Source organism: Pseudopipra pipra, chromosome 19 (assembly GCF_036250125.1).
Source record: "Pseudopipra pipra isolate bDixPip1 chromosome 19, bDixPip1.hap1, whole genome shotgun sequence".
NCBI lineage: Eukaryota > Metazoa > Chordata > Aves > Passeriformes > Pipridae > Pseudopipra > Pseudopipra pipra.
The window spans coordinates 11,525,310-11,544,802 of record NC_087567.1 but is presented as its reverse complement, the minus strand read 5'-3'; the positions used below and the strand labels follow the sequence as shown (position 1 = coordinate 11,544,802).

The 19,493-nt window shown below is 63.9% G+C and overlaps 3 protein-coding genes across 3 annotated transcripts; 2 read left to right on the top strand and 1 right to left on the bottom strand.

Annotated features, from left to right (window-relative positions):
* Positions 1 to 3,149: 3,149 nt before the first annotated feature.
* On the top strand, positions 3,150 to 10,254 carry CDC42EP4 (CDC42 effector protein 4). Its single transcript, XM_064676147.1, has 2 exons — positions 3,150 to 3,255; positions 8,367 to 10,254. Exon 2 carries the CDS (start codon positions 8,480 to 8,482, stop codon positions 9,395 to 9,397), a length of 918 nt encoding a protein of 305 aa, XP_064532217.1. The 5' UTR covers positions 3,150 to 3,255; positions 8,367 to 8,479; the 3' UTR covers positions 9,398 to 10,254.
* A 1,815-nt stretch (positions 10,255 to 12,069) lies between these two features.
* On the top strand, positions 12,070 to 15,697 carry CPSF4L (cleavage and polyadenylation specific factor 4 like). Its single transcript, XM_064676183.1, has 7 exons — positions 12,070 to 12,947; positions 13,200 to 13,352; positions 13,633 to 13,728; positions 13,999 to 14,092; positions 14,394 to 14,436; positions 14,538 to 14,723; positions 15,203 to 15,697. The coding sequence occupies exons 1-7, from the start codon at positions 12,845 to 12,847 to the stop codon at positions 15,269 to 15,271; spliced, it is 744 nt and encodes a 247-aa protein (XP_064532253.1). The 5' UTR covers positions 12,070 to 12,844; the 3' UTR covers positions 15,272 to 15,697.
* MTNAP1 (mitochondrial nucleoid associated protein 1) lies at positions 15,598 to 19,471 on the bottom strand. Its single transcript, XM_064676166.1, has 4 exons — positions 17,920 to 19,471; positions 17,462 to 17,569; positions 16,903 to 17,019; positions 15,598 to 16,424 (listed from the first exon to the last, which is right to left on the bottom strand). Exons 1-4 carry the CDS (start codon positions 19,436 to 19,438, stop codon positions 16,396 to 16,398), a joined length of 1,773 nt encoding a protein of 590 aa, XP_064532236.1. The 5' UTR covers positions 19,439 to 19,471; the 3' UTR covers positions 15,598 to 16,395.
* Between the last annotated feature and the right edge of the window lie 22 nt (positions 19,472 to 19,493).

Genomic DNA, 19,493 nt, shown 5'->3' with positions numbered 1-19,493 from the left:
TCCCCAGTGCTGCCGGCACTGCCGGCTCTCCGAGCTGCTCCGTGCAGGGGGAGCTGTCGGCACCGATCAGTCCCCAGGGACTGAATTGGCCTTGACATCTCTCCCAGGCGCTGCTCCGGTGGCCTGCGGTTCCCCCAAGGGCAGAGCACCGCTCGCTGTCAGCGCTGGGGGAGCCAAAGGGGGGCACAGGGGACACGCTGCACCCCCAGACCTCTCTGGGCGGATAAGGCAGTACTGGAGTGGGACCTGCTCCCTGCCCCAGGTGCTACAGGGAGATGTTTATGTGCCAAAAACAGGGGCTGTGACCAGTAAAACTGGGCTGTGATTTATCTGAATTTCTTTGTTTTAGAAGCAGCCCTGCAGCCTGGGTTCTCCCTGTCCTCCAGATCTCTCTGGCTCCCCGCCAGCTCCTGGGGCAGAGCCAAGTGTGCCATGTCCCCACCTTTCCCTTGCCCTGGGCCATGGGGACAAGGACAGCCCCTCCTGCCACGCCGGGGGCCAGACGGGACTCGGCGCATCCTCAGAGCCCCACGTGCCCGGGGCACTGCACCGTGCCAGGGGTGGCAGGGAGAGAAGAGCAGAGGACAGACCCAGGTCTGTGCACCCTGTCCCGCAGGTGTGGGTGCACCACACTGAAGGGGTCCCTGTGCCGAAGCTGTGCCAGGGCAGGGGGTTTCCATGGGCGCTGCCAGCCACGGTGGGTCCCTGCAGAAGCCACGCTCCAGGTGGGATCATAGAATCGTAGGATGGTTTGGGTTGGAAGGGAACTTAAAGACCATCTTGTTCCAACCTGGAAACCCAGATCTCCTGGGAGAAGCTGGGATGGCTGCATCCCATCCGGGTGATGGTTTCCTGGGTGGGTGGTGAGTTGTGGGAGCTCCTTCCCTGGCACCCAGAGAGAGTGTGCCAGCTGGGGAAGGCAGGGTGAGCCTGCCCACTGCAGGCTCCGACCTGCACACTGCTCACCCCAGTGGCACCCCAAGAGTGCTGAGATGCCAGCAGTGAGCAGTACAACCTGCCAGGATTAGCTGGATAACTGCTCACCCCTGGGCAAACGGTGGGGGGAAGGGGTGAAACCCCCCGGCTGTGGGTGCAAAGTGGTGTCTCTGGTGTTAGTGGGGCTGGTGGGGAGGCTTCTGGCAGCAGCCAGCGCTGGGCCGTGGGGCTGGAGGGATTTGGGGGAGCTGTGGGGGCAACGCCTCGTTCCTGGCACCCTGGGGTGTCCGAGGGCGATCCCCAGCACTGGGGCTCAGGGAAAGCACCCCGCTGGCTCGGCAGTGCCGGCAGACAAAGCTGGCAGGCGCTGATGGCAGGAGGAGGGGATGGAGCTGCTGGGAACTTGGGCGCTTCTCCCTGCCCTGCTTTTCAAAGCGCTTTTCAAGCCTTTTCTTTTTTCTTCCCTGCTTTCAAAAGCTGCTGAGAAGCAGCAAAAGGAACCGGCGGTGGCTGAGGAGGGCGGGAGCGCTGAGCTCCGTGATCCTGAGCCGCCCAGCACCCCGACCTGGCTGCCGCCTCCCCAGGGCCGGATCCAGCCCCGGGCTCTGCGTGGCTGAGGGAGCGTGGAGGGGGCCCGTCTCTCCCAGGCAGTTTTTCAAGTTGAGTGGGTGCCTGCTCTTCCCAGCCGGAGCCAGGCCAGCCCGCGGGAGCCTTCCCGGCGGCTCCCAGCAGCCGGTTGATGTTAATCCCTCCTGACTGCGCTGTCTCAGCCATCTCCCTGCTCCCGTGACAGCATCAGGTGAGGCAAGCAGAGCTGCACCGGTGTCACACCAGCTTTCAACCCTGTCCCCACGTGAATGGGTCGAGCTGCTGGTGGGGGCTCTGGTAAACCCCCCTCCTCTTCCTCACCCACCAAAAAACCACTGTTGCATCCAGCGGTGGCTCACAGGGGCCCCCTGCTCAACTGCAGGCTTTGCCTCTTGCCTCAGTTTCCCCACACGGAAAGGAAGGAAAATAAAATTTGCCAAGCAAATGATTTGGGAAAATGGCACTGGAAGGAGCAGCATGGCCTGGGATGGAGGCAGCAGGCATGAGTGAGATGGTGCTGGGCACCCGGGCTGGGGGCAGAAGCTGTGCCCTGGGTACCAACCCCAGCATCTCTGCAGTGCCACACCCACCCTCAGTGCCCAGTGCAGTGCCAGCTCCGTGTGTAAGCCACTTTCCCAACTGAGGGAAATGTCAGCACCAGATGAGCCATCACAGTGCCCAGGGCTGCCCAGCCTGGTGCTGCCACCATGGGCCCCCAGACCGTGCTGCCGGGCCCAGGGAATGGAGCTCCTTGCACCGGTGACATGAGAGACCTTCAGACCTCACAGCGTCGTGTCCCAGCACTTGAGATCCCAGGGCTGCATGGCTGGAGCATCCCAGGACCCCACTCACCACCCCCTGCACCCCATCCTGGCTCCCTCCACAAAGACACCAGATGCTCCGGAATATCCAAGAAACGCTGCATTAGGCAGGTTCGGGATAATCTCAGCTCTCCCGCCCCTTTTCTCCCACAAAGGTCTTGTCTTAATCCCCGCGAGCGAGCGGCTGTGCAGCCCAGCACTCTCCCTTTCAGCCCCTCGCCAGCTCCGGGGGGCTGGGATGGTCACAGAATCCATCACCAGCACTGGGGGGGCCATGGAGCCCCTCCCCGGAGCCGGGGCGGCCATGGAATCCATCACCAGCTCCGGTGGGGCCGTGGAACCCAGAGCCAGCACCAGCACCGGAGGTCTGGAGTGGCCTTGGAGCCCCTGTCATCGTGTCTTGGCCACTGCCCACTCAAACCACCCATGGCCTGGAGGGACCCCACGGCCCCCTGAGGGGGATGGAGCAGTGGGGCTGGCTGGGAACAGGGAGACGAGGGTGGCGGAGGGGAGGTGTGGGTGCTGTAGCCTAGTGGGTGTCACAGTCACGATTGGAACGGTGGCATCCCTGCACCACGCCTGGGAGGGGCCGGGAGACCCCACTCACAACCCCCTCCAGGGGAAGCTTCCCGCGATCCCGCTCCCCCAGCGCATCCTCGCGCTGCCGGGACCCCACTCATGACCCCACTCATGTCCCCACGCCCGCGGGACCCCCCTGAGCGGGGCCGCGTTGGGGACAAGGGTCACCCCCCCCGCCCCACTCGGGTTTGAATGGAGGGCGTGGGACAGCCCGTGACGTGGCGCGGCGCCATTGGCCCGGGCGGGGCGATGACATCACCGGCGCGGCGGGGGGGCTCCGTTCCGGCGCGGCGCGGCCATGGACCGGCGGCGGCGGGGCCCGGGCGAGCAGGTACGGGGGGGCCGGGGGCTCCGGGGGTCGGGCCGGCTCGGCTCGGGGAGCCCCGGCTCGGCTCGGCTGGACCGGCTCGGCTGGACCCTGCTCGGGGGGAGGCAGCCGCGCTCGCTCGGCTATTGTCCGGTGAACGGGCGGGGTCCCCGGGGCTGCCCCGCTCCGGTACCGGGCAGGGGGGGCGGCGGTGACCCCCCGCCTCAATTCCCGCGGGGCCGTGGGGTCTGTCCCGTGGCGCGGGTGGGAGAAGGGGTTAACAGGATGCGGAGCGGTGTTTGCCCGGAGTGGGGCACCGGCCCGGCACACCCCGCCCCGCCGGCGACCGGTGGCCGCTCGCCCGCGGCTCCGGCGAGCCCCGCGTGGGGCTGGCGGTGGTCGGAGCCGGCGGTGGTCGCGGCCGGGGCGGTGGCTGCCCGCGGCCCGTCTCGGGGAGGTGGATCCTCCCCGTGCTGGAGCGGCTCCAGGGGCACCCCGGGGCTGGCCGGGGCTGGGCGCCGACGGGTGCTGAGTCAGAGCCGCCCGAAATCCCCGTCCCTCTCATCCCCCGGCGGCCCGGGACAGGGCTCGGGGACCCGGTCGGCTCCCAGCCTGCCCTGCTCCCAGTCCCTGCGCGACACACGCCGCTCCCATAGGTGCCCCGCAGAGAGGGACCTGCCCTGCTCTGCCAGCCCTGGGCACGGGACTGGCTCCCCAACTCGCTCCGGTGCCCCAGAGAGAGGGAGCTGCGCGGCTGTGCCAGCCCTGGGCGCGGAGCCGGCTCCCAAACCCGCTCCGGTGCCTGTGGAGCTGGGACTCAGTGGGCAGCGGCCGCTCGCGGGGCGCTGGACTCGTCCCACGCCGCCCCGGTTTGACCCCGGCGGCAGCAGCAGCGTTAAGTATGGATGTTTCCAAGCGCCGAATCTATGGATCAGGAGGGCTGTTTCAAAAGGAGTTGGGATCTATACAGTAGGGAAGCTGTTCCAAAGGGATCGTTAATGGGCTGGGGTGGAAACTGAGGCACAGCGTGCACTCTGCACCCCGGGACGGGACTCTCTCCCCGGCCGAGCACACAGTAAACAAGTCTGTTTTGGACGCAGCTCCCTCGGAAACCGTGGAGCGATTCCAGCTGAGGTTTAGCCCCGGGGAGGCTCGGTGGATTTGGGTCTAGGGGTGCGGAGCGAGGCTGCCCTGAGCCCCCATCCCCGGGGGTCCGTGCCATGGGCTGCCCGGCCGCGGGGCTCCCTGCGCGGCCCCCCCGGCCAGCCCCGCTGCCGGCGGCGTTGTGCTGACCGTGCCGCTCTCTCCCTTTGTTCGCTGGGTTTTGTCCTGAGCACAAACAGCCGCCGCGGGCCCCCCGAGCCGGCTGCTGTGGGCTGCGGGCCCCCCGGCAGGTAGGGAGCCGTGGCCGCGCTGTGGGAAGTCTGCCTGTTTACTTCCCGTCCACCTCAGCGAAACCGCAGGAATTCGGAGCCCAGCGGAGGTCGGGAGGTCTGTTTAGCCCCGGTATCCTGTCGGACCCCGGCCAGCCCCTGTTGTTGTGAGAGAAGGAGCCAGGACCAGCGAGGAGATAACCTTTCCCCTCGGAAGAGTCCCCTCCTGGCTCTGGAGAGCCGCGGGCTGGTTCGTAGCCCCAAAGCAGGAGGATTTATGGTCCTGTGCGTGTTCTGGCGTGTCCTGCCAATAGTTCCTTGCTGAACTCTGGCTACCTCCTGGCTGTTGGCAGTCCCTCGGGGAGCGCTTCTCTGCTTTTGGCACTGGCGTGCCGGCGCTGGGGCGGTGAGTTCCCCAGCCTGGCGCTGCTCCGTGTGCCGAGAGCCCTGGCGAGAGCCGAGCTTTGCCTCCCGCCCGCCCCGTGTGCCATCTCGCCGTCCCTGCCTCTGATGCTCGCTGTCAGTTGCCTTTCAACTTCCAGAGGCTGCTCCGTGCATCCCACGGCTGAGCTCCAGCGGCGTCCCGATGCCAGGGACAGGACCAGACCTGTCACCGTGCCGGGGTGGAGGCGGTCACCGGGGCGCCGGGGCTGCCCGCACTGACAGGACCGTCTGCCCCCAGGCCCTGGGAAGACTCGCTGGGGAGCCCAACCGAGGGTGTGACAGCGGCTTGGTCCCCTCCCGGGGCTGGCAGTGACAGGGTGTGATCCGTGCCCTGTCTCCAGCAGCCGTCTGCCAGGCTCCAACATCAAAGGGCCGCCTGTGCCGGATCCCCGAGGGGCAGCGCTTCCCAAAGTGGGGCTGAGCAGGCTCCGTGTCCTCCCTGCCCCCTGTGCAGGTTCTCCCTGGCCCTGGGCGGTGTGAGGGGCCCAACTGGCCCGGCCCAGCCCCTGCCCCAGCACCCGGCAGGGTGGGGAGAGCATCCTCTGATCTCGGGGCTGCAGGGACTGCAGAGCCTGGGGTGCTGTGCATGGCAAAGCCGGGGAGCTCGTTTGGAGCCGGCCGGGCCGGCCGGGATGCTTTCCTGGCTTGGCTTTCCCAGCCTGGGAGCAGGATGAGCCGGGGGCAGGACGCGTGGGAGCGTGGCTGGACTCGGCGTTTCCCCTGTGTGTGTGCACCCGTTCCCTGCCCTCCTTCTTTGAGCCACTTGTCCCTCTGGTCCCCACGCATGACTGGTGCTGAGCGGGATGAGATGGAGAGGATGGAGGAGGGGGTCTCATGGGAAGCCTGCACCATCAGGGTACATGGTCCTGTCCCACTTCCACACTGGCTGCAGGATCCCACTGTTCTGCAAGCAGATACTCATTTACAGGGACAATTGTGTCCCTGGGCACCTGAGGCTCTCACTGCTCAGAGCTCATGCTAACAAAGGGCTCAGAGGGCAGGTGGGAAGCGGCACAGGGCTGTCTGTACACTTTATCCCTCTTTTCCTCAACCCATGCTCGGAGGTCTCATCCCCTCCCCTTGCTCCAAAGCACTGCTGGGACTTGGCCATGCTCTGGGCTCTCTGCCTCAGGATGGGCAGTGCTGCCAGGTGCCTGTGAAGTCTCTCGGGTTACCAGCAGCTTCCCCTGGTAGGTGGCTGGAGAGGCAGCGCCAGCGATGCCTGGCCTGGTTTCGTTTGTGAAAGCGCCGGCAGCGGGAATGTCACAGGATCCGCTCTCCCCGAGCGAGAGGAGGAGAAAAGGGCTCTGTGTGCTGCTCCCCTGGGCAGGACGGGGTGGGCAGCTGGGCTGTGCGGGCAGCAGAGCCCCACTGCGCTGCCATCACCCCTCGGGGTGAGCTGGGAGAGAAACATCGAGGGGTGGGGGGAGATTTTGGCTGCTGTGAAAGAGCTTTGAGGGCAGGAGTGTTGAGGGGGGTGTGGTGCTGGTTTGGGGGCTGTGATGGTGATGGAGCTCTGCTGGCCGGGGCAGCTGTGCTCCGATGTCCTGCTCCAACCTCCCGGTGGCCCCTTTGGTGCGGCTTGCAAAGTATCTCACAAATGCTGAACTTGGCCCCGAAATCTAAATACGAGGCAGGGACAGTCCCCAGATGGCCTAAATCAGCAGCATGGTTGCCTGGCCCAGCTGGGGAGCTCGCCGGGAGTGTTTGTTTTATGGAAAACCAAAGGCTGGAGGAATGCCGGCCTGGAAGGAGACTTGGGAAGGGGAAGGCGTTCGTGCCGTGCACACGCGCTCAGCCGGGCACGCACCAGATCCTGCGGGGGAGCGGGTCCTGCTCAGGCTGGGCCTCTCTGGGGTGGTGGGATCCTGCACGGGGCTGGACAGGGAGTGTGGCCACGTGCCACCAGTGCCCTGGCCGGCCCCACATGGAAGCCATGCACGGGAGGGCTGGGCACCAGGACTTTGCACCCACTGGGGGTCAGAGTCCATCCTGCCCGGCCGCAGCCTGCCTGAGGTCCTGTTGCTCCTGCAGGGGACAGGAGGGTGTCACAGGGTAGATTTGGGGAGGGACGGGGGGTGGAGCCCTCCCTTTGCCATGCTGGGAGCTGGGTGGTAGGTCCCGCGGCGCCCTGCGGTGTCCAGTTGAGCAGGGCTGGGGTGTGCTGGGACCGTCGCTGCCCGTGGGCTGTGGGGACAAGGCTGGCTTCCAGCCGACCCTGCGGAGCCATTCAGCTGCACCCTGGGGCTGGGTGGGCAGCGGGGGGATGTGGCCCCAGCCTCAGGCTCGCTCAGAGGACAAACGTGTCCGTCCCTTCCCCGTGCGTGTCACGGGGCCGCGGTGTCGCCGGCGGTGCCCGCGGGGAGGAAGCGGGCGGCCACAAGCCCTTCCTCCCCGGCAGCCCCTCCCGGGACCACCTGGGGCTGCCTGGCGCCATGGGAAGCGCGGGATGCGGTGACGTGGTCTGTGTCCTTGTCCCCTCCCGCGTGGCTGCGGGCACTGGGCTGGACAGGTCAGCCGTGGCACCGAGGGGCCCGTGGGAAGGAGTAACGTGCCCGTGCACACCCCACCCCGCCGGAGCCCTCGTCATTTCTGTCACCTCTGAGTCACAGCCGTGACGATGAGGTGGCCGGACAGGGTGGGGATGGTCACACATGGGCTCAGCGCCGGGGAGCAGTGAGGATGGAAGGGTTTGGGGTGCAGCAGGGCTGTGTCCCCATGTCCCCCTGCTGCCAAGCGTGAAGAGGTACCCGTGGGGTGCTTGTGTGTCCCCCTCCCCGGCTCCCTCTGTCCCCCTGCTCGGCGTGCGGTGCCTCCCGGGGGCTCTACGCCCTCTTCACACACTTCCTGCCGTCTGTTTCCAATTCCTTCTGGCGTCTGCTCCTTTCTGCTTTCTTCCAATTAAAAAAAAAAATCCCAGGCATCTCCTCGGCGTGCGACTGGCGGAGGCTGGAGCTGCCGTGCCCCGCTCTGGCGGGCTGGGGCTGCACGGGGAGGGGACAGGGGTGCCCTGCATCCCTTTTGGTGCCCGTTCATGTGGGGCACAGGGGCAGGGATCATCCCAAAGGATCCCTTTGCCCAGATCTTTCTCCTGTGGATGTCTGCTCCGTGGATAAGGTCTGGGACCCGCTTCAGGGGGTATGGGGAGCTTGGGAGGGGTCAGAGGATGTGTTCCCCATGGAACAATGCCCCGTGTGGAGGCTGTTCCTGAGGGAACCAAGCAGCTTGTGGGCATGGGGTCGCATTTTGCAGCTTGGCAGGGTGAAGGCCCGTCCATGTCCTCTAAGCCTGACCATGTCCCTCTGTCCTCTCCCCCAGGAGTGACCCGTCTGTGACGCCGGTGGGATCCCAGCCGTGGAGCCCCAGCTGTGAGCACCGGCGGGGCCGGCGGGACACGGTGCAGCTCTGCCCAGCCTCCCCTCACCGCCACCATGCCGATCCTCAAGCAGCTCGTGTCCAACTCTGCCCACTCCAAGCGCCGCTCGCGGGCCGACCTGACGGCCGAGATGATCAGCGCGCCCCTGGGGGACTTCCGCCACACCATGCACGTGGGGCGCGCGGGGGACGCCTTCGGGGACACCTCCTTCCTCACCAGCAAGGCCGGGGAGCCGGCGCCGGAGGCGGGCGAGGAGCCGGGAGCCTCCAAGCCCAGCCTGCTGTCCCGCCGCTTCCGCAGCAGCAAGCGCTCGCAGTCGGTGACGCGCGGTGACCGGCGGGACATGCTGGGCTCGCTGCGGGACTCGGCGCTCTTCGTCAAGAACGCCGTGTCCCTGCCCCAGCTCAACGAGAAGGAGGTGGACAGGAGCGCAGGGCAGCTGCCCAAGAGCCTCTCCTCCAGCCCCGTCAAGAAGCCTGAGGAGATGAGCCCCGAAGAGCAGCAGCGCCCGAACGGGGCGGCCGCAGGGCCGCTGAGCCCCAGCTTGGACGAGCGCGACTTCGGGGACATCACGGAGCTGCCCGTCGTGGTGGCCAAGGCCGGGGTGGGCATGAAGCACGCCGAGTCCATCATGTCCTTCCACATCGACCTGGGGCCCTCCATGCTCGGGGACGTCCTGAGCATCATGGATAAGGATCAGTGGGAGCAGGACGAAGACCCCGAGGCGGAGGAGAGCCACGAGGAGGAGGGGGAGGCCGCCCTGCCCGGCTCCCCGGTGGTGGCCGTGGCGGCCCCGCCGAGCCAGAGCCCGGCCCGTGGGCCCAGGGACAGCAGTCCAGCATCCAGCTGCACCTCGGGGCCCAAGGAGCACAGCCCTGTCCCCAGGCCACCGAGCCAGCGGGGGGGGCCCCCAAAACGCCCCGACAGGGAGTTCTCGTTTGCTGATGAAGATGATGATGAGATACGAGTATAAAGGAGGGCGGCCGAGCCGAGGGTCTGGTTCTCACTGCGGTTCTTGGACATGGGGCTGAACACCCCGGTGCTGCAACGGTGGCACCAGGGAAGATGTGACTCCTCCCTCCTTCCCTCTCCCTGTGCCATGGCAGGACAGTGATCTGCTCCCAGGGCTGGGGGCATTCCTGACATCTCTCAGCACTTCCTGGGAGGGGAAGGCAGACTCAGTTTTGGTTCTTTCTGTTGGACTTTGGATATTAGCTCTTCTCTCCTGCCCCCCTGCCCACGTAAAGCAATTTAGGATCCAACAAGACGAGCCTTTGGAGTTCTAGCCCCTGTAGTAATATATATTTTTTTCCCTGCCGTACGGTTTTTACTGTTTTCTGATTTGTACTTAACTTTCTTTACTCTCACTTTTGGTTTTAACGGAGGGGAGATTTCCCGTGAGGAAGAACTTGGCTCTGGAGCTCAGAGATGGCCCAGGACTGTGGGCAGCTTCACCTCCTTGGGTTTCTTGTGGACTTTCTGCAGACCAAGAGCCTCCAGCCCTGTGCCATGGCAGGTGCTTGGATGCATGGATGGATGGATGGATCCATCCCAGATGCTTGACCCTCCAGCCAGCCCGGGGGTCACAGGGATGCCCCCAGCCAGCCCAGGCACCGGCTGCTCCTGGGGGTGCTGATGGAAGCATGGGTCTGTCCCCCTTGGAGGAGCACCTGGAAGCCCCCTGAGCCAGGGAGCCCTGATGTCCCGGTGCTGTGGGGCCAGTGGGGCCGGGCAGTGCCAACACTGGGCTGGTGCAGGCAGCTGGAACAGGAGGTTTTATACCATGTATGTACAGATGCAAAGAATAAAAGGAAATGGTAGTGACTGCAATGGCCTGAGTTCCTGAGGGATGAGATCTGTGGGGAGCTGCTCCCCAAGCAGGACCAGTTCCCTGTGCTGCCGCTGTCCCCGTCCCCCGTCCTGCTGCCTCCACCTTCGAGCCCGTCCCTGGCTGAGATCCTGTCCTGGCCGGAGTCTGGGCACCTGCAGTGGCCGTGCTTTCTCGGCCCATGGCGGGAGGAAGCGGGAGAGCTCCTGCTGGCCGGATCTGGCTCCGGGCTGGGCCCCTCCGGCCACACGGCTCCTGCCAAGGGACAGCTCTGCCAACACTGCTCTGCCCCCAGCCCTGCTCCCTCCCTGCCAGCCAGGGGGAGGGGAGGGTGATGGTGGGGCAGGACTGGCTGTCCCTGCTCCCACGGGCTGGGGGCCAGGGCTGGGGGTGCCCTGGGGGCTCCCGTCCCTGCGGGGTATCCATAGCCCTGGATGATCCTGGCATGGAGAGCAGGGCAGGTCACTCCCATTCCAGAGCCAGCTTCCCACAGCTCAGCCACTGGTGTAATGGGGCTGTGCCAGGACTGCCTTCCCATTCCAGCCCCAGAGCCCTTCCCAAGTGGGTGGAGAGCGTGGCTCTGCTGGGATTACCAGCCAGGACCTCCTCACCAGTGATGGAGAGGGAAGGATTTGGCCTCCCCAACATCTCCCAGCCCTAGGGGGGGCTGGATGCCCCAGTCCTCCCAAATGGATGTCCCCTGGTGAAGCCGGTGGGAGTGGGCAAGTGCTGCTCCACAGTGGGGACACAATGGGGTCCTGTGCGTGCTCTTGGCAGGACACAACACCCTGGGTAGGGGACATTGGGCCATTGTCTGGGACAGGGAGAACAACAGCAGCTGCAGCTGGTGGCTCTGAGCTCACCAGGCTGCCTCTGCCCCCATTGCCAGGGCACAGCCCCCTGTCCTGTGCCAGGGTCCCACGTCCATCCCCCGAGCCGATGGTCCTGGTCGCTGTCCCCTGGGAGGTCACCAGGCTGCTGGGGGACTCATGGCTCCTCCTGTCCCCGAGGGGTGCTCTGACACAAACCAGCAGGGCAGGGTGGCTCCCTGGGCTTTGCACCCTCTGCCAGGACCCCCTCGCTCCCCAGGGCTGTGGGGATGGGGGGGCCCTGGGGTGACCCTTCACAGGCCGCCTGTGACCGTCACTCGGCCACCCTGATCTTTGTGACACCCGTCGGCTCCAGGCTCCTGCTCGGCAGCGCTGCAGTACCAGGAGCTGACGGGGCAGAAAGTGTGTGCTGGGCTGCTGAGCACACCCGGGACACGGCCCCGCTCCACGGGACAGGGAGGAGGCCCTGGAACGGCACGAGCGAGCAGGGACAGGGGCAGCCCAACAGGACCTGGACTAGTGAGGAGTAACACTGTTCCCCAGCAGCACTGCTGCCAGCCCAGCGTCCTGCAGTGCCTGCTGCAGGGGAGCACAGGCTGCACCCCCAACCTCCCAAAACCACCCACGGGCACGGCACGGGCTGGGACATCCTGTCACACCCCCGGGGTGGGTCCAGGATGTGGCCACACGGGTGCTGGGTGGGTGCCGGATGGGTGCCCAGCACCCTGCATGGGGCTGTGGCCCCACGGGCAGCGCTCCGGCAGCGCTGGTCCAGTGCCTTTATCCCTAGTGACAGAATGGGAGCAGGGCTCCATCCCGATGTGTCAGCCCACGGCCCCAGGCGATGCACGAGCCGCGGGAGCCGCGTGACGGAGGAGGACGAGCGTGAGGGTAAATCCAGGGGCTGGGTGGGCTGTGCCGGGCGGGCTCCGGGAATCACCGTGGCCACGCCTGGAATGTGCCACTGGAGCCTGGCACACGTGGAAGCCCCCAGCCCAACAGCTGGGACTGGAGGGGCTTCTGAGCAGCCTGAGCTAGTGGAAGGTGTCCCTGCCCGTGGCAGGGAGTGGAATGAGAGGAGCTTTAAGGTCCCTCCCAACCCAAACCATTCCATGATTCATCGGGATGCACAATGACCTGACTGCCCCTCCAGGAGCCCGGGATCTGTCCTGCCAGGTGCTGGAGAGTGGGGGGCTGGTGCTGCTGTGCACCCAGAGCGTGCTCAACACACCCAGAGCACAACAGCACCCACACAGGATCCATCCCATGCTACGGGAATGCACAGCTCCAGCACTCCAGCCATGTTTGGCTCCACGTTTAAGGCCTCGGAGTGAGGGGTTAACCCAGCTCCTGGCCAGCCCCAGCTGGTTTTTCTGGAGCAAAAGCAGATGTGGGAGCAGGGAGGCAGTGAGGGGGATGGATGGGGCTGGGGGCTGAGCTCCTCAGCTGCAGCACCAGGCAATCAGGGCTGCAAATTGGGATCAGATGTGGGCAGCTTCCCGCCCTAAATGGAGCGCTCCAGGCGGTTGCCTGGATTGGCTTTGCTCTGGCTGGGGAGGAGGAGGAAGAGGAGGGTTTCTGAGTGCTGCTGGGGCCCAGGGTGGCTGCAGGGACCCTCAGAGTGTGGTGCTCCCTTGGCAGAGCTGTGTTTTCCTTGGGCAGCCCCACTGCTGGGCCCTCTGAGCTGTGCTTGCCTGCCTCTTTCCCTGCTTCCTTCCCTGTCTCTGCCAGGCTGGAGGGGGCTCTTACTGGAGCGGGGCTGATGCAGGAGTTGGTGGCTGGTGTGGAGAAGATCAGGTTTGACCTGGAGGCCGATGTAGAGCAGCAGCAAGGAGCTCGGCCCCTGCCCTTCCCGGGGGTGGACAGTAAGTTGGGGACAGGGTCCTGTCACAGCTCCCTGTGCTGGGGAGGGCTCAGACACCTCCAGGGCACTCAGACCTTGGCAGTGCCAGGTGAACTGAGCCCCGAGTGCCCAGTGAGTGCTTCAAACCTCCTCCACACCCAGGAAAGCTCCTGCTGGTGTGTCCCGAGCTGGGGGTGCTGGGAGTTTCTAGGTGCAGGGAGGACTGGGGGGGCTGTGGGGGACAGGCTGGCTGTGACAGGGGTGCCATGGCCAGGTGTGCAGGGCCCCTCCAGGCGCGGCGGCGGGGCCAAGACCGCGGTGTGCAGGCACTGGCTGCGGGGGCTCTGCAAGAGGGGCGACGGCTGCGACTTCCTGCACGAGCACGACGCCACCGGGATGCCCGAGTGCTATTTCTACTCCAAGTTTGGTAGGTGCAGGACCGGGCTGTGCGCCCCGGAAAGCCTCTTCCCACCCCTCGCGGAGCCTGTCCCCTCCCAGCACTCGTGTCCCTCCGGGCTGGCCTCGAGCAAGTGCCTGATGCCACCTCCTGACTGCGGGAAGAAGTGCCACTGTCACCCTCCCGGGTGTTCTCCCGGTCCAAACCCGGGTGCTCTCGGGGCACCCCAGTTCCTCCCATCCAGCCCATCCCGGAGTGATTCCCGCTCTGTTTTGTTTATCCCACCTGTCCCACCCCTTGTCTCCCGCAGGCGAGTGCAGCAACAAGGACTGTCCCTTCCTGCACGTCGATGCCACCCCCAGCACCATGGGCTGTCCCTGGTACGACCGCGGGTTCTGCAGGCACGGTGAGCTGCTGGGACAGGGGAGGGTGGGCAGGGGCTGCCCGTGTGCCCACCGGTGATGTGGGGCCAGACCCCGCTGCTGGCACAACCTCCTGCCCCCTCTGAGGTGGCCGAGCCACAGCGGGGTGACCCACAGCGTGGTTGGGAGTGGGACAGGAACCCGGTGGGGGTTTGGGCTTGGGGCAGCAAAGAGTTCACCGGGGCTGCTGGGAAAGCTGAGCTCCCAAAATCCCGGTGTGACGTGTCCCTGCAAACCTCTGCTCTGCGTGGCAGGTCCCCGGTGCAAGTACAAGCACACGCGGAGGGTGATGTGTGCCAACTACCTGGTGGGGTTCTGCCCAGAGGGACCCAAGTGCAAGTTCGTGCAGTACGTACTGGGCAGGCTGGGGGGCCTGGAACACGGCTGGGGGGGACAGTCCCCTCTCTGAGGGGGCAGGGGTGGCCCTGTGGTCCTTGCAGGGTCAGGGATGAGGCTGCTTTGGGACCTGAACCGTTCTGGTCTCTCCCCACGTCCAACCAGGGTTTGCAGTGGGTGGGCAGGGAACAGTCCTGGTCCCCATGGGGGTGCCTGTACCAGCCCCAAGACATCCCTGAGAGGTTGTGGGAGCCACAGAAGGATCTGGGAGTACCATAGGGAGTAACTGCCTGTCCTCTGTGTCCATTCCCAGCCTCAAGGCCGGGCTGATGACGAGCAGCACGGATCCCTCCAAGGTGAAGCCCTTTCCTCTGCGCATTGGGGTGATGCTCCAGCTGCCCCACAGCTCTTGTGGGACAGCAGCTGCCAACTGCCCCTCCTGCCCCATTCCCCCCAGGAAACTGGCTGTCCATGGGGGCTGGTACAGCGGGATCTGGCTGCTGGTGAGGAGAGGGGAGGCGAGGACATGCCATCCACAGAGCCACCTCCACGAGTCACACAGCACCTGGCAGCACATCTGTGGGACATCAGTGGCTGCCCCCCGGACCCACAGAGCCTGCTGGAACAAGGTACCTGCTCCAAGGTGAGTGTTTTTGGGAATGGGAGGGTTGGGAGCAGTATTCTCCCCTTGGAGGGTGATGGTGAGGGACAGCATGTGGCGTGGGGACAGGCTCCCACAGTATGCCCAAAACAGCCTTTGTCTGGAAATATGCATTTTCCCTGGGTTTTTTTTGGGCTCCGGAGTCTGTCCCTGGAGAGCTGGGGTGGGAACCAGCTGGGAAGGAGGGATCTAGTGGGATTGAAATAACCTGACTGCAAGGGGAGGGACTTGGGTGGTGATAAACCAGTGGGAGAGCCCCAGAGAGCAGAGAATCCCTCTGGGTCAGAGGTTTGGTGCAGCTGGAGGTCTTGGGGTGCTGTTTCCAGATGGGAGCTGTGCTGGAACATGGCACGGCTCCAGGAACCCACTCTCTGGGAAATGATGTGAAAATGAACAAGTGGGAATGTGGCAGAGGGTTGATGCAGCACAAATCCAATGCCTGCTTCTCCCTGTGCCCCCAGAGTGAACAGGTCAGTCCCTACACTGGTGAGAGTGGGAGGACTCAGCTGGAAATGCTGCTGGGGAAGTGACTCCAGTGGTCCCACACGGATCAGGGAAGGAGGACACCCTAAAACACGATGGAGATGGAGAGACAGCACCAGGGCAGCTGCTGGACTAGAAAAGCCAGTCGGGTTTGCTCAGCACCAGCTCACAATTTGCACAAGCAGCAGAGAAATCACTTAATGCAAGGAAAATTGGACTTCCCACAGCTGGCTCTGGACAGGCCAGCAGCAGCACCCCCAGGTTTGAAGGGACTGGCTTGTGCCAGGCCCTGGGCACGAGGGTGAGGGTGTGCTCATCCCCTGGGAAGGGGGCACAAAGCACCGTGTCTGAGATCACAGACCAAGCAGGAAAGGAAAATCCACAAAGGTTTTTATTGCTGGTGAGAGAATTTCTTATGAACCACCTCCAACACAGCACTACTGCACCTCACTGAATAAAGAGCTCAGATTTTTAATTCTTGGCTTTATTTTTCATGCCTGTAACATGACCAACCCTTTCCCAGACATGTTTGGGAATGGCAGGCTCCAACTAGCACTCCTGTCTCCTTGTCTGTCTGATGCAGACACGGGTTTGCCCTTTGGGCACAACAACTCCTACAATGGATTTTTCTCCTCCAGAAATAGGGCACTGTGGTCTGAGCTGCTGCTTTAGTGCCTTCACAAAGGTTCTGACCAGTCCCACCAGTACAAGGGGTGAGTATAAACTGGGCTTTGCCGGGGGAATTTAAAGGGAATTGTTATTGGGATTGAAGCCCACCCTGCCACAAACCTCACTGCTACAGCATAATGTCAATTAATCTCTAATAACAGCTCAGGGCAGGAGCCTGTCCTGTGTCTGCCGTGCCAAAGCGAGGGATTTGGGATTCTGCAGACTCCAAGAGCTCTACTGCACACATGGATCTCTCAGGGGTAGCTCTAATGCTTCTTTATTTCTCTACTGAAAGCTCCCTGACCCACAGAGGGATGACCACGGGCTGTCACTGTCACCCCTCTGCTGCACGAGGGCCCCTGCCAAGCAGCCCCCACCTTCCAGCCCCTGTCCTGACAGCAAACAGGCCTCTGTGCTGGGAATCTGCTGGGACACTGGCTGTGAGCACTTCTGCTGCCTCCCAAGGAGCTGTGACCGTCCTGTGGGTGCTGCTCCAGCTCCTTCAGTGGTATTTACGCCAGCGGTGACGCTCTGGAAAAACAGGGAAAGAAACATTCCAGTGTCAGCACAAAGGGATGTTTGGGGGCTCCAGAGGTGGGCTCTGCCCAGTTCCTGATGAGTCTCACTATAGCTTCTCTGTGCATGAGCAAGGGGAAACCACCCCACCACCAGCAAACCCCTTGTCACTTGTGAGGAAATCCAGGGAAAGGGAGCTCTGTGTTGGAACATCTCCTCCCTCTGCTCTGTGCAGGGTTTCAAAGTGCTCCTGACATTCCTGGTGCTCCCCAGGGAGAAGCTGTGAGTAAGCAACTGTTATCACCCACTTTTAGTGACTAAATTCCTCTGCTTCCCTCCAGAACCCTGCTCTCTCAGCTCTGATATTGGTCTTAAGTGTGGACTATTTAAATTATTCCAGAGCTTTAATTAACAGGAATGGTAAATAGACTTCCCAACTGCTGCAAGAGGGAGAGTGCCTGAAATAAGAGAGACCCCAAGCAGGAAATCTTACTGAAGTGCTGATAGTTCCAGCTGTAGCTGAGCAGGCAGTACCCAGTCAGGAGCATGGAGATCCCAGTGTGTCCCCCCCTCCTCACATTGATGTATTTGGCATAATAACTGTTCCAGGCTGTTGGGAGACAAAGGAAAGGGACAAATCATGTGCTGGTCTTTGGAATTCTCTGGTTTCCATGCAATTTTCCAAAGCCAGAATGTTGGGTCTGTTCATTTATTTGCACAGAGGGCAGGGTTAGGTGGGATATTGGGAAGGAATCCTTCCCTGGGAGGGTGGGGAGGCCCTGGCACAGGCTGCCCAGAGAAGCTGTGGCTGCCCCTGGATCCCTGGAAGTGTCCAAGGCCAGGTTGGACGGGGCTTGGAGCAACCTGGGCTGGTGGAAGGTGTCCCTGCTCATGGCAGGGGGTGGAACTGGATGAGCTTTAAGGTCCCTTCCAACCGAAACGATTCCATGATTTGCTGCTTTATAAAGACCCAGGGTGGCCACTTGGACGAGGCTGCAGCAACTAAATCAGGGGAGTGGGATGACTCTGCCCCAGAAGGCTGGAATTCTCACCTTTCTGCACTGCTCCAAGCAGTCCCTGGGGAGAGAAGTCGCAGGTGCTGATCCAGGAGTGCAGCTCCCCCAACCTCACCTCCATCAGGGGCCTCTCCGAGAGGGGACCTGGGGGGTGACAGTCACAGTGGGCACAGGCAGGACAAGGTGTGGGGTGTTTGTGCTCCCTGTGCTGTGTGGGGAGCTGGGATCTGACATGGGATTTGGGGTTGGAAGCAGAGAGGGAATTGTCTGTCCCACAAAGTTTGGGCTCCAGCAGCCCAAACGTGCAAGAACCTGACTCCAACCTACCCAAAAACATGAACTGTTGGTTTTGCAGGCTGGAGGAGGCACAGCTGACCTCCTTGGCTTCTCCTGGGTCCCTTCCTGGACAAGCCCAGCAGGTCAGCATTCCCTACCCCTCCTCTCCCATTCCAGCCTGACAGTGCAGCAAATCCCAGCACAGAGACTTTGGTTACCTCGGTGTCCCTCTGAGAAACTGCCCCTTGGTGTCTTCACTGTGATCCCCACATCCTCTTGGAAATGCTTCCCTGGAAAGATCCTCAGCCCCTCACGCTCAGGATACAAGTCTGGAAACCACTCCAAGCCTGTGGCTCCTGCCCAGGTGCTCCTGCCAGAGGCCTGGGATGAACAGGTGGGCTGGAATTTGGGAGAGTGGAGCCAGGACTGGTGCAGGGCCAGCCCCGGGTCTCTCCCTGTGCCCAGGATGGGCTCGGACACTCCAGCCATCTGCTCCCTGCTGTCCCTGAGCCTCTCCAGGCTGCTGAGCTCATTCTTGGATGGCCCTTCACTGTGACCTCCCAAACCCTCCGTCACTGACAGATGGAGGTTCTTGGGATGCAAATCAGACACAGGGGCTTTATATCCCACACCAACTTCCCGGTGCACCTGCTCCTCTCCTGCCATGGATTTGTCTGTTCTCTCCTGCTGAACGAGGTCACCGGGGCTATTTCTGCCCTCGAGGGGTTCTTCAAGTACTTTTGTTGCCTTTAAGCTGCTTTTTCCTCCCTTTTTGCTCCCGGGCACGCCCCTCACAGCCCCCAGGCTCTGAGTCTCCTTGTGTGTGGATTTTGGAGCGGTTTTGCCCCGCTGTGGGTGGGCAGCACGGCCGGGATCCGTTCCTCCTGCTGCTCCTGCCCCGCTCCTGGGCTTCTTCTCCCTGACCACCCTGGCGCGGTGCTTCTCGATCACCACCTTCACTCCATTCTCCAGCCTCTGGGGGACATCCTCCACCTCCTCGGGGAGCAGATCCAGGGCTCTGGCCACGTCCTGCACCGCGGGCTCCACATCCCGGCCGGTCCTGGGGGCGCCGAGACCCGGCCCAGGGTCGGTACCGGGGGCCGGGCGGGGGGTCGGGAGGGGACCCGGGGTCGGTGCTGACCCCGGAGCGGTGGCAGGGGCCGGGCTCGTTTTCCTTTTCGCTCCCGCTCCCGGTGCCGATCCTGCTCCCGGTGCCGTTCCCGAAGTGCTAGCGGGGGTCGGGAGGGGACCCGGGCTCGGTGCTGACCCCGGAGAGGTGACGGGGGCCGGGCTCGTTTTCCTTTTCGCTCCCGGTGCCGATCCTGCTCCCGGTGCCGATCCCGAAGTGCTGGCGGGGGTCGGGAGGGGACCTGGGCTCGGTGCTGACCCCGGAGCAGTGGCGGGGGCCGGGCTCGTTTTCCTTTTCGCTCCCGCTCCCGATGCCGAAGAGCTGGCGGGGGCCGGGCGGGGACCTGGGCTCGGTGCTGACCCCGGAGCAGTGGTGGGGGCCGGGCGGAGCCTCTCTCCCGGTCCCGATGCCGATCCAGGTGCTGGTGCCGGAGTCGATCCCGGTGCGCTGCCGGGGCCCGTGCGGAGGCTCGTTTCCGATCCCGTTCCCGATTCCGTTCCTTTCCGCGGGGCGGCCTTGCAGTGCGGGAGGTGGGCGCGGAGCCGCTTGAAGGCCCTGTGGCAGTGCGGGCACCGCTCCGTTCCCGCTCCCGGTCCCGGCTCCGCCATCACCGCCCCCCCCAAGCACCCGGGACCGGCGCGCGGCCGTGACGTCACAAAGGCG

Bases quoted from the DNA above. Each gene is read 5' to 3' on its own strand.
- CDC42EP4 (XM_064676147.1), top strand. From the start codon at position 8,480: ATGCCGATCCTCAAGCAGCTCGTGTCCAACTCTGCCCACTCCAAGCGC.
- CPSF4L (XM_064676183.1), top strand. From the start codon at position 12,845: ATGCAGGAGTTGGTGGCTGGTGTGGAGAAGATCAGGTTTGACCTGGAG. The intron at 13,353-13,632 runs GTAGGTGCAGGA...TGTCTCCCGCAG, and splicing joins CTATTTCTACTCCAAGTTTG to GCGAGTGCAGCAACAAGGAC. The intron at 13,729-13,998 runs GTGAGCTGCTGG...TCTGCGTGGCAG, and splicing joins CCGCGGGTTCTGCAGGCACG to GTCCCCGGTGCAAGTACAAG.
- MTNAP1 (XM_064676166.1), bottom strand. From the start codon at position 19,438: ATGGCGGAGCCGGGACCGGGAGCGGGAACGGAGCGGTGCCCGCACTGC. The intron at 17,570-17,919 runs GTAACCAAAGTC...GTCACCCCCCAG, and splicing joins TTTCTCAGAGGGACACCGAG to GTCCCCTCTCGGAGAGGCCC. The intron at 17,020-17,461 runs GTGAGAATTCCA...GTCTCCCAACAG, and splicing joins GCTTGGAGCAGTGCAGAAAG to CCTGGAACAGTTATTATGCC.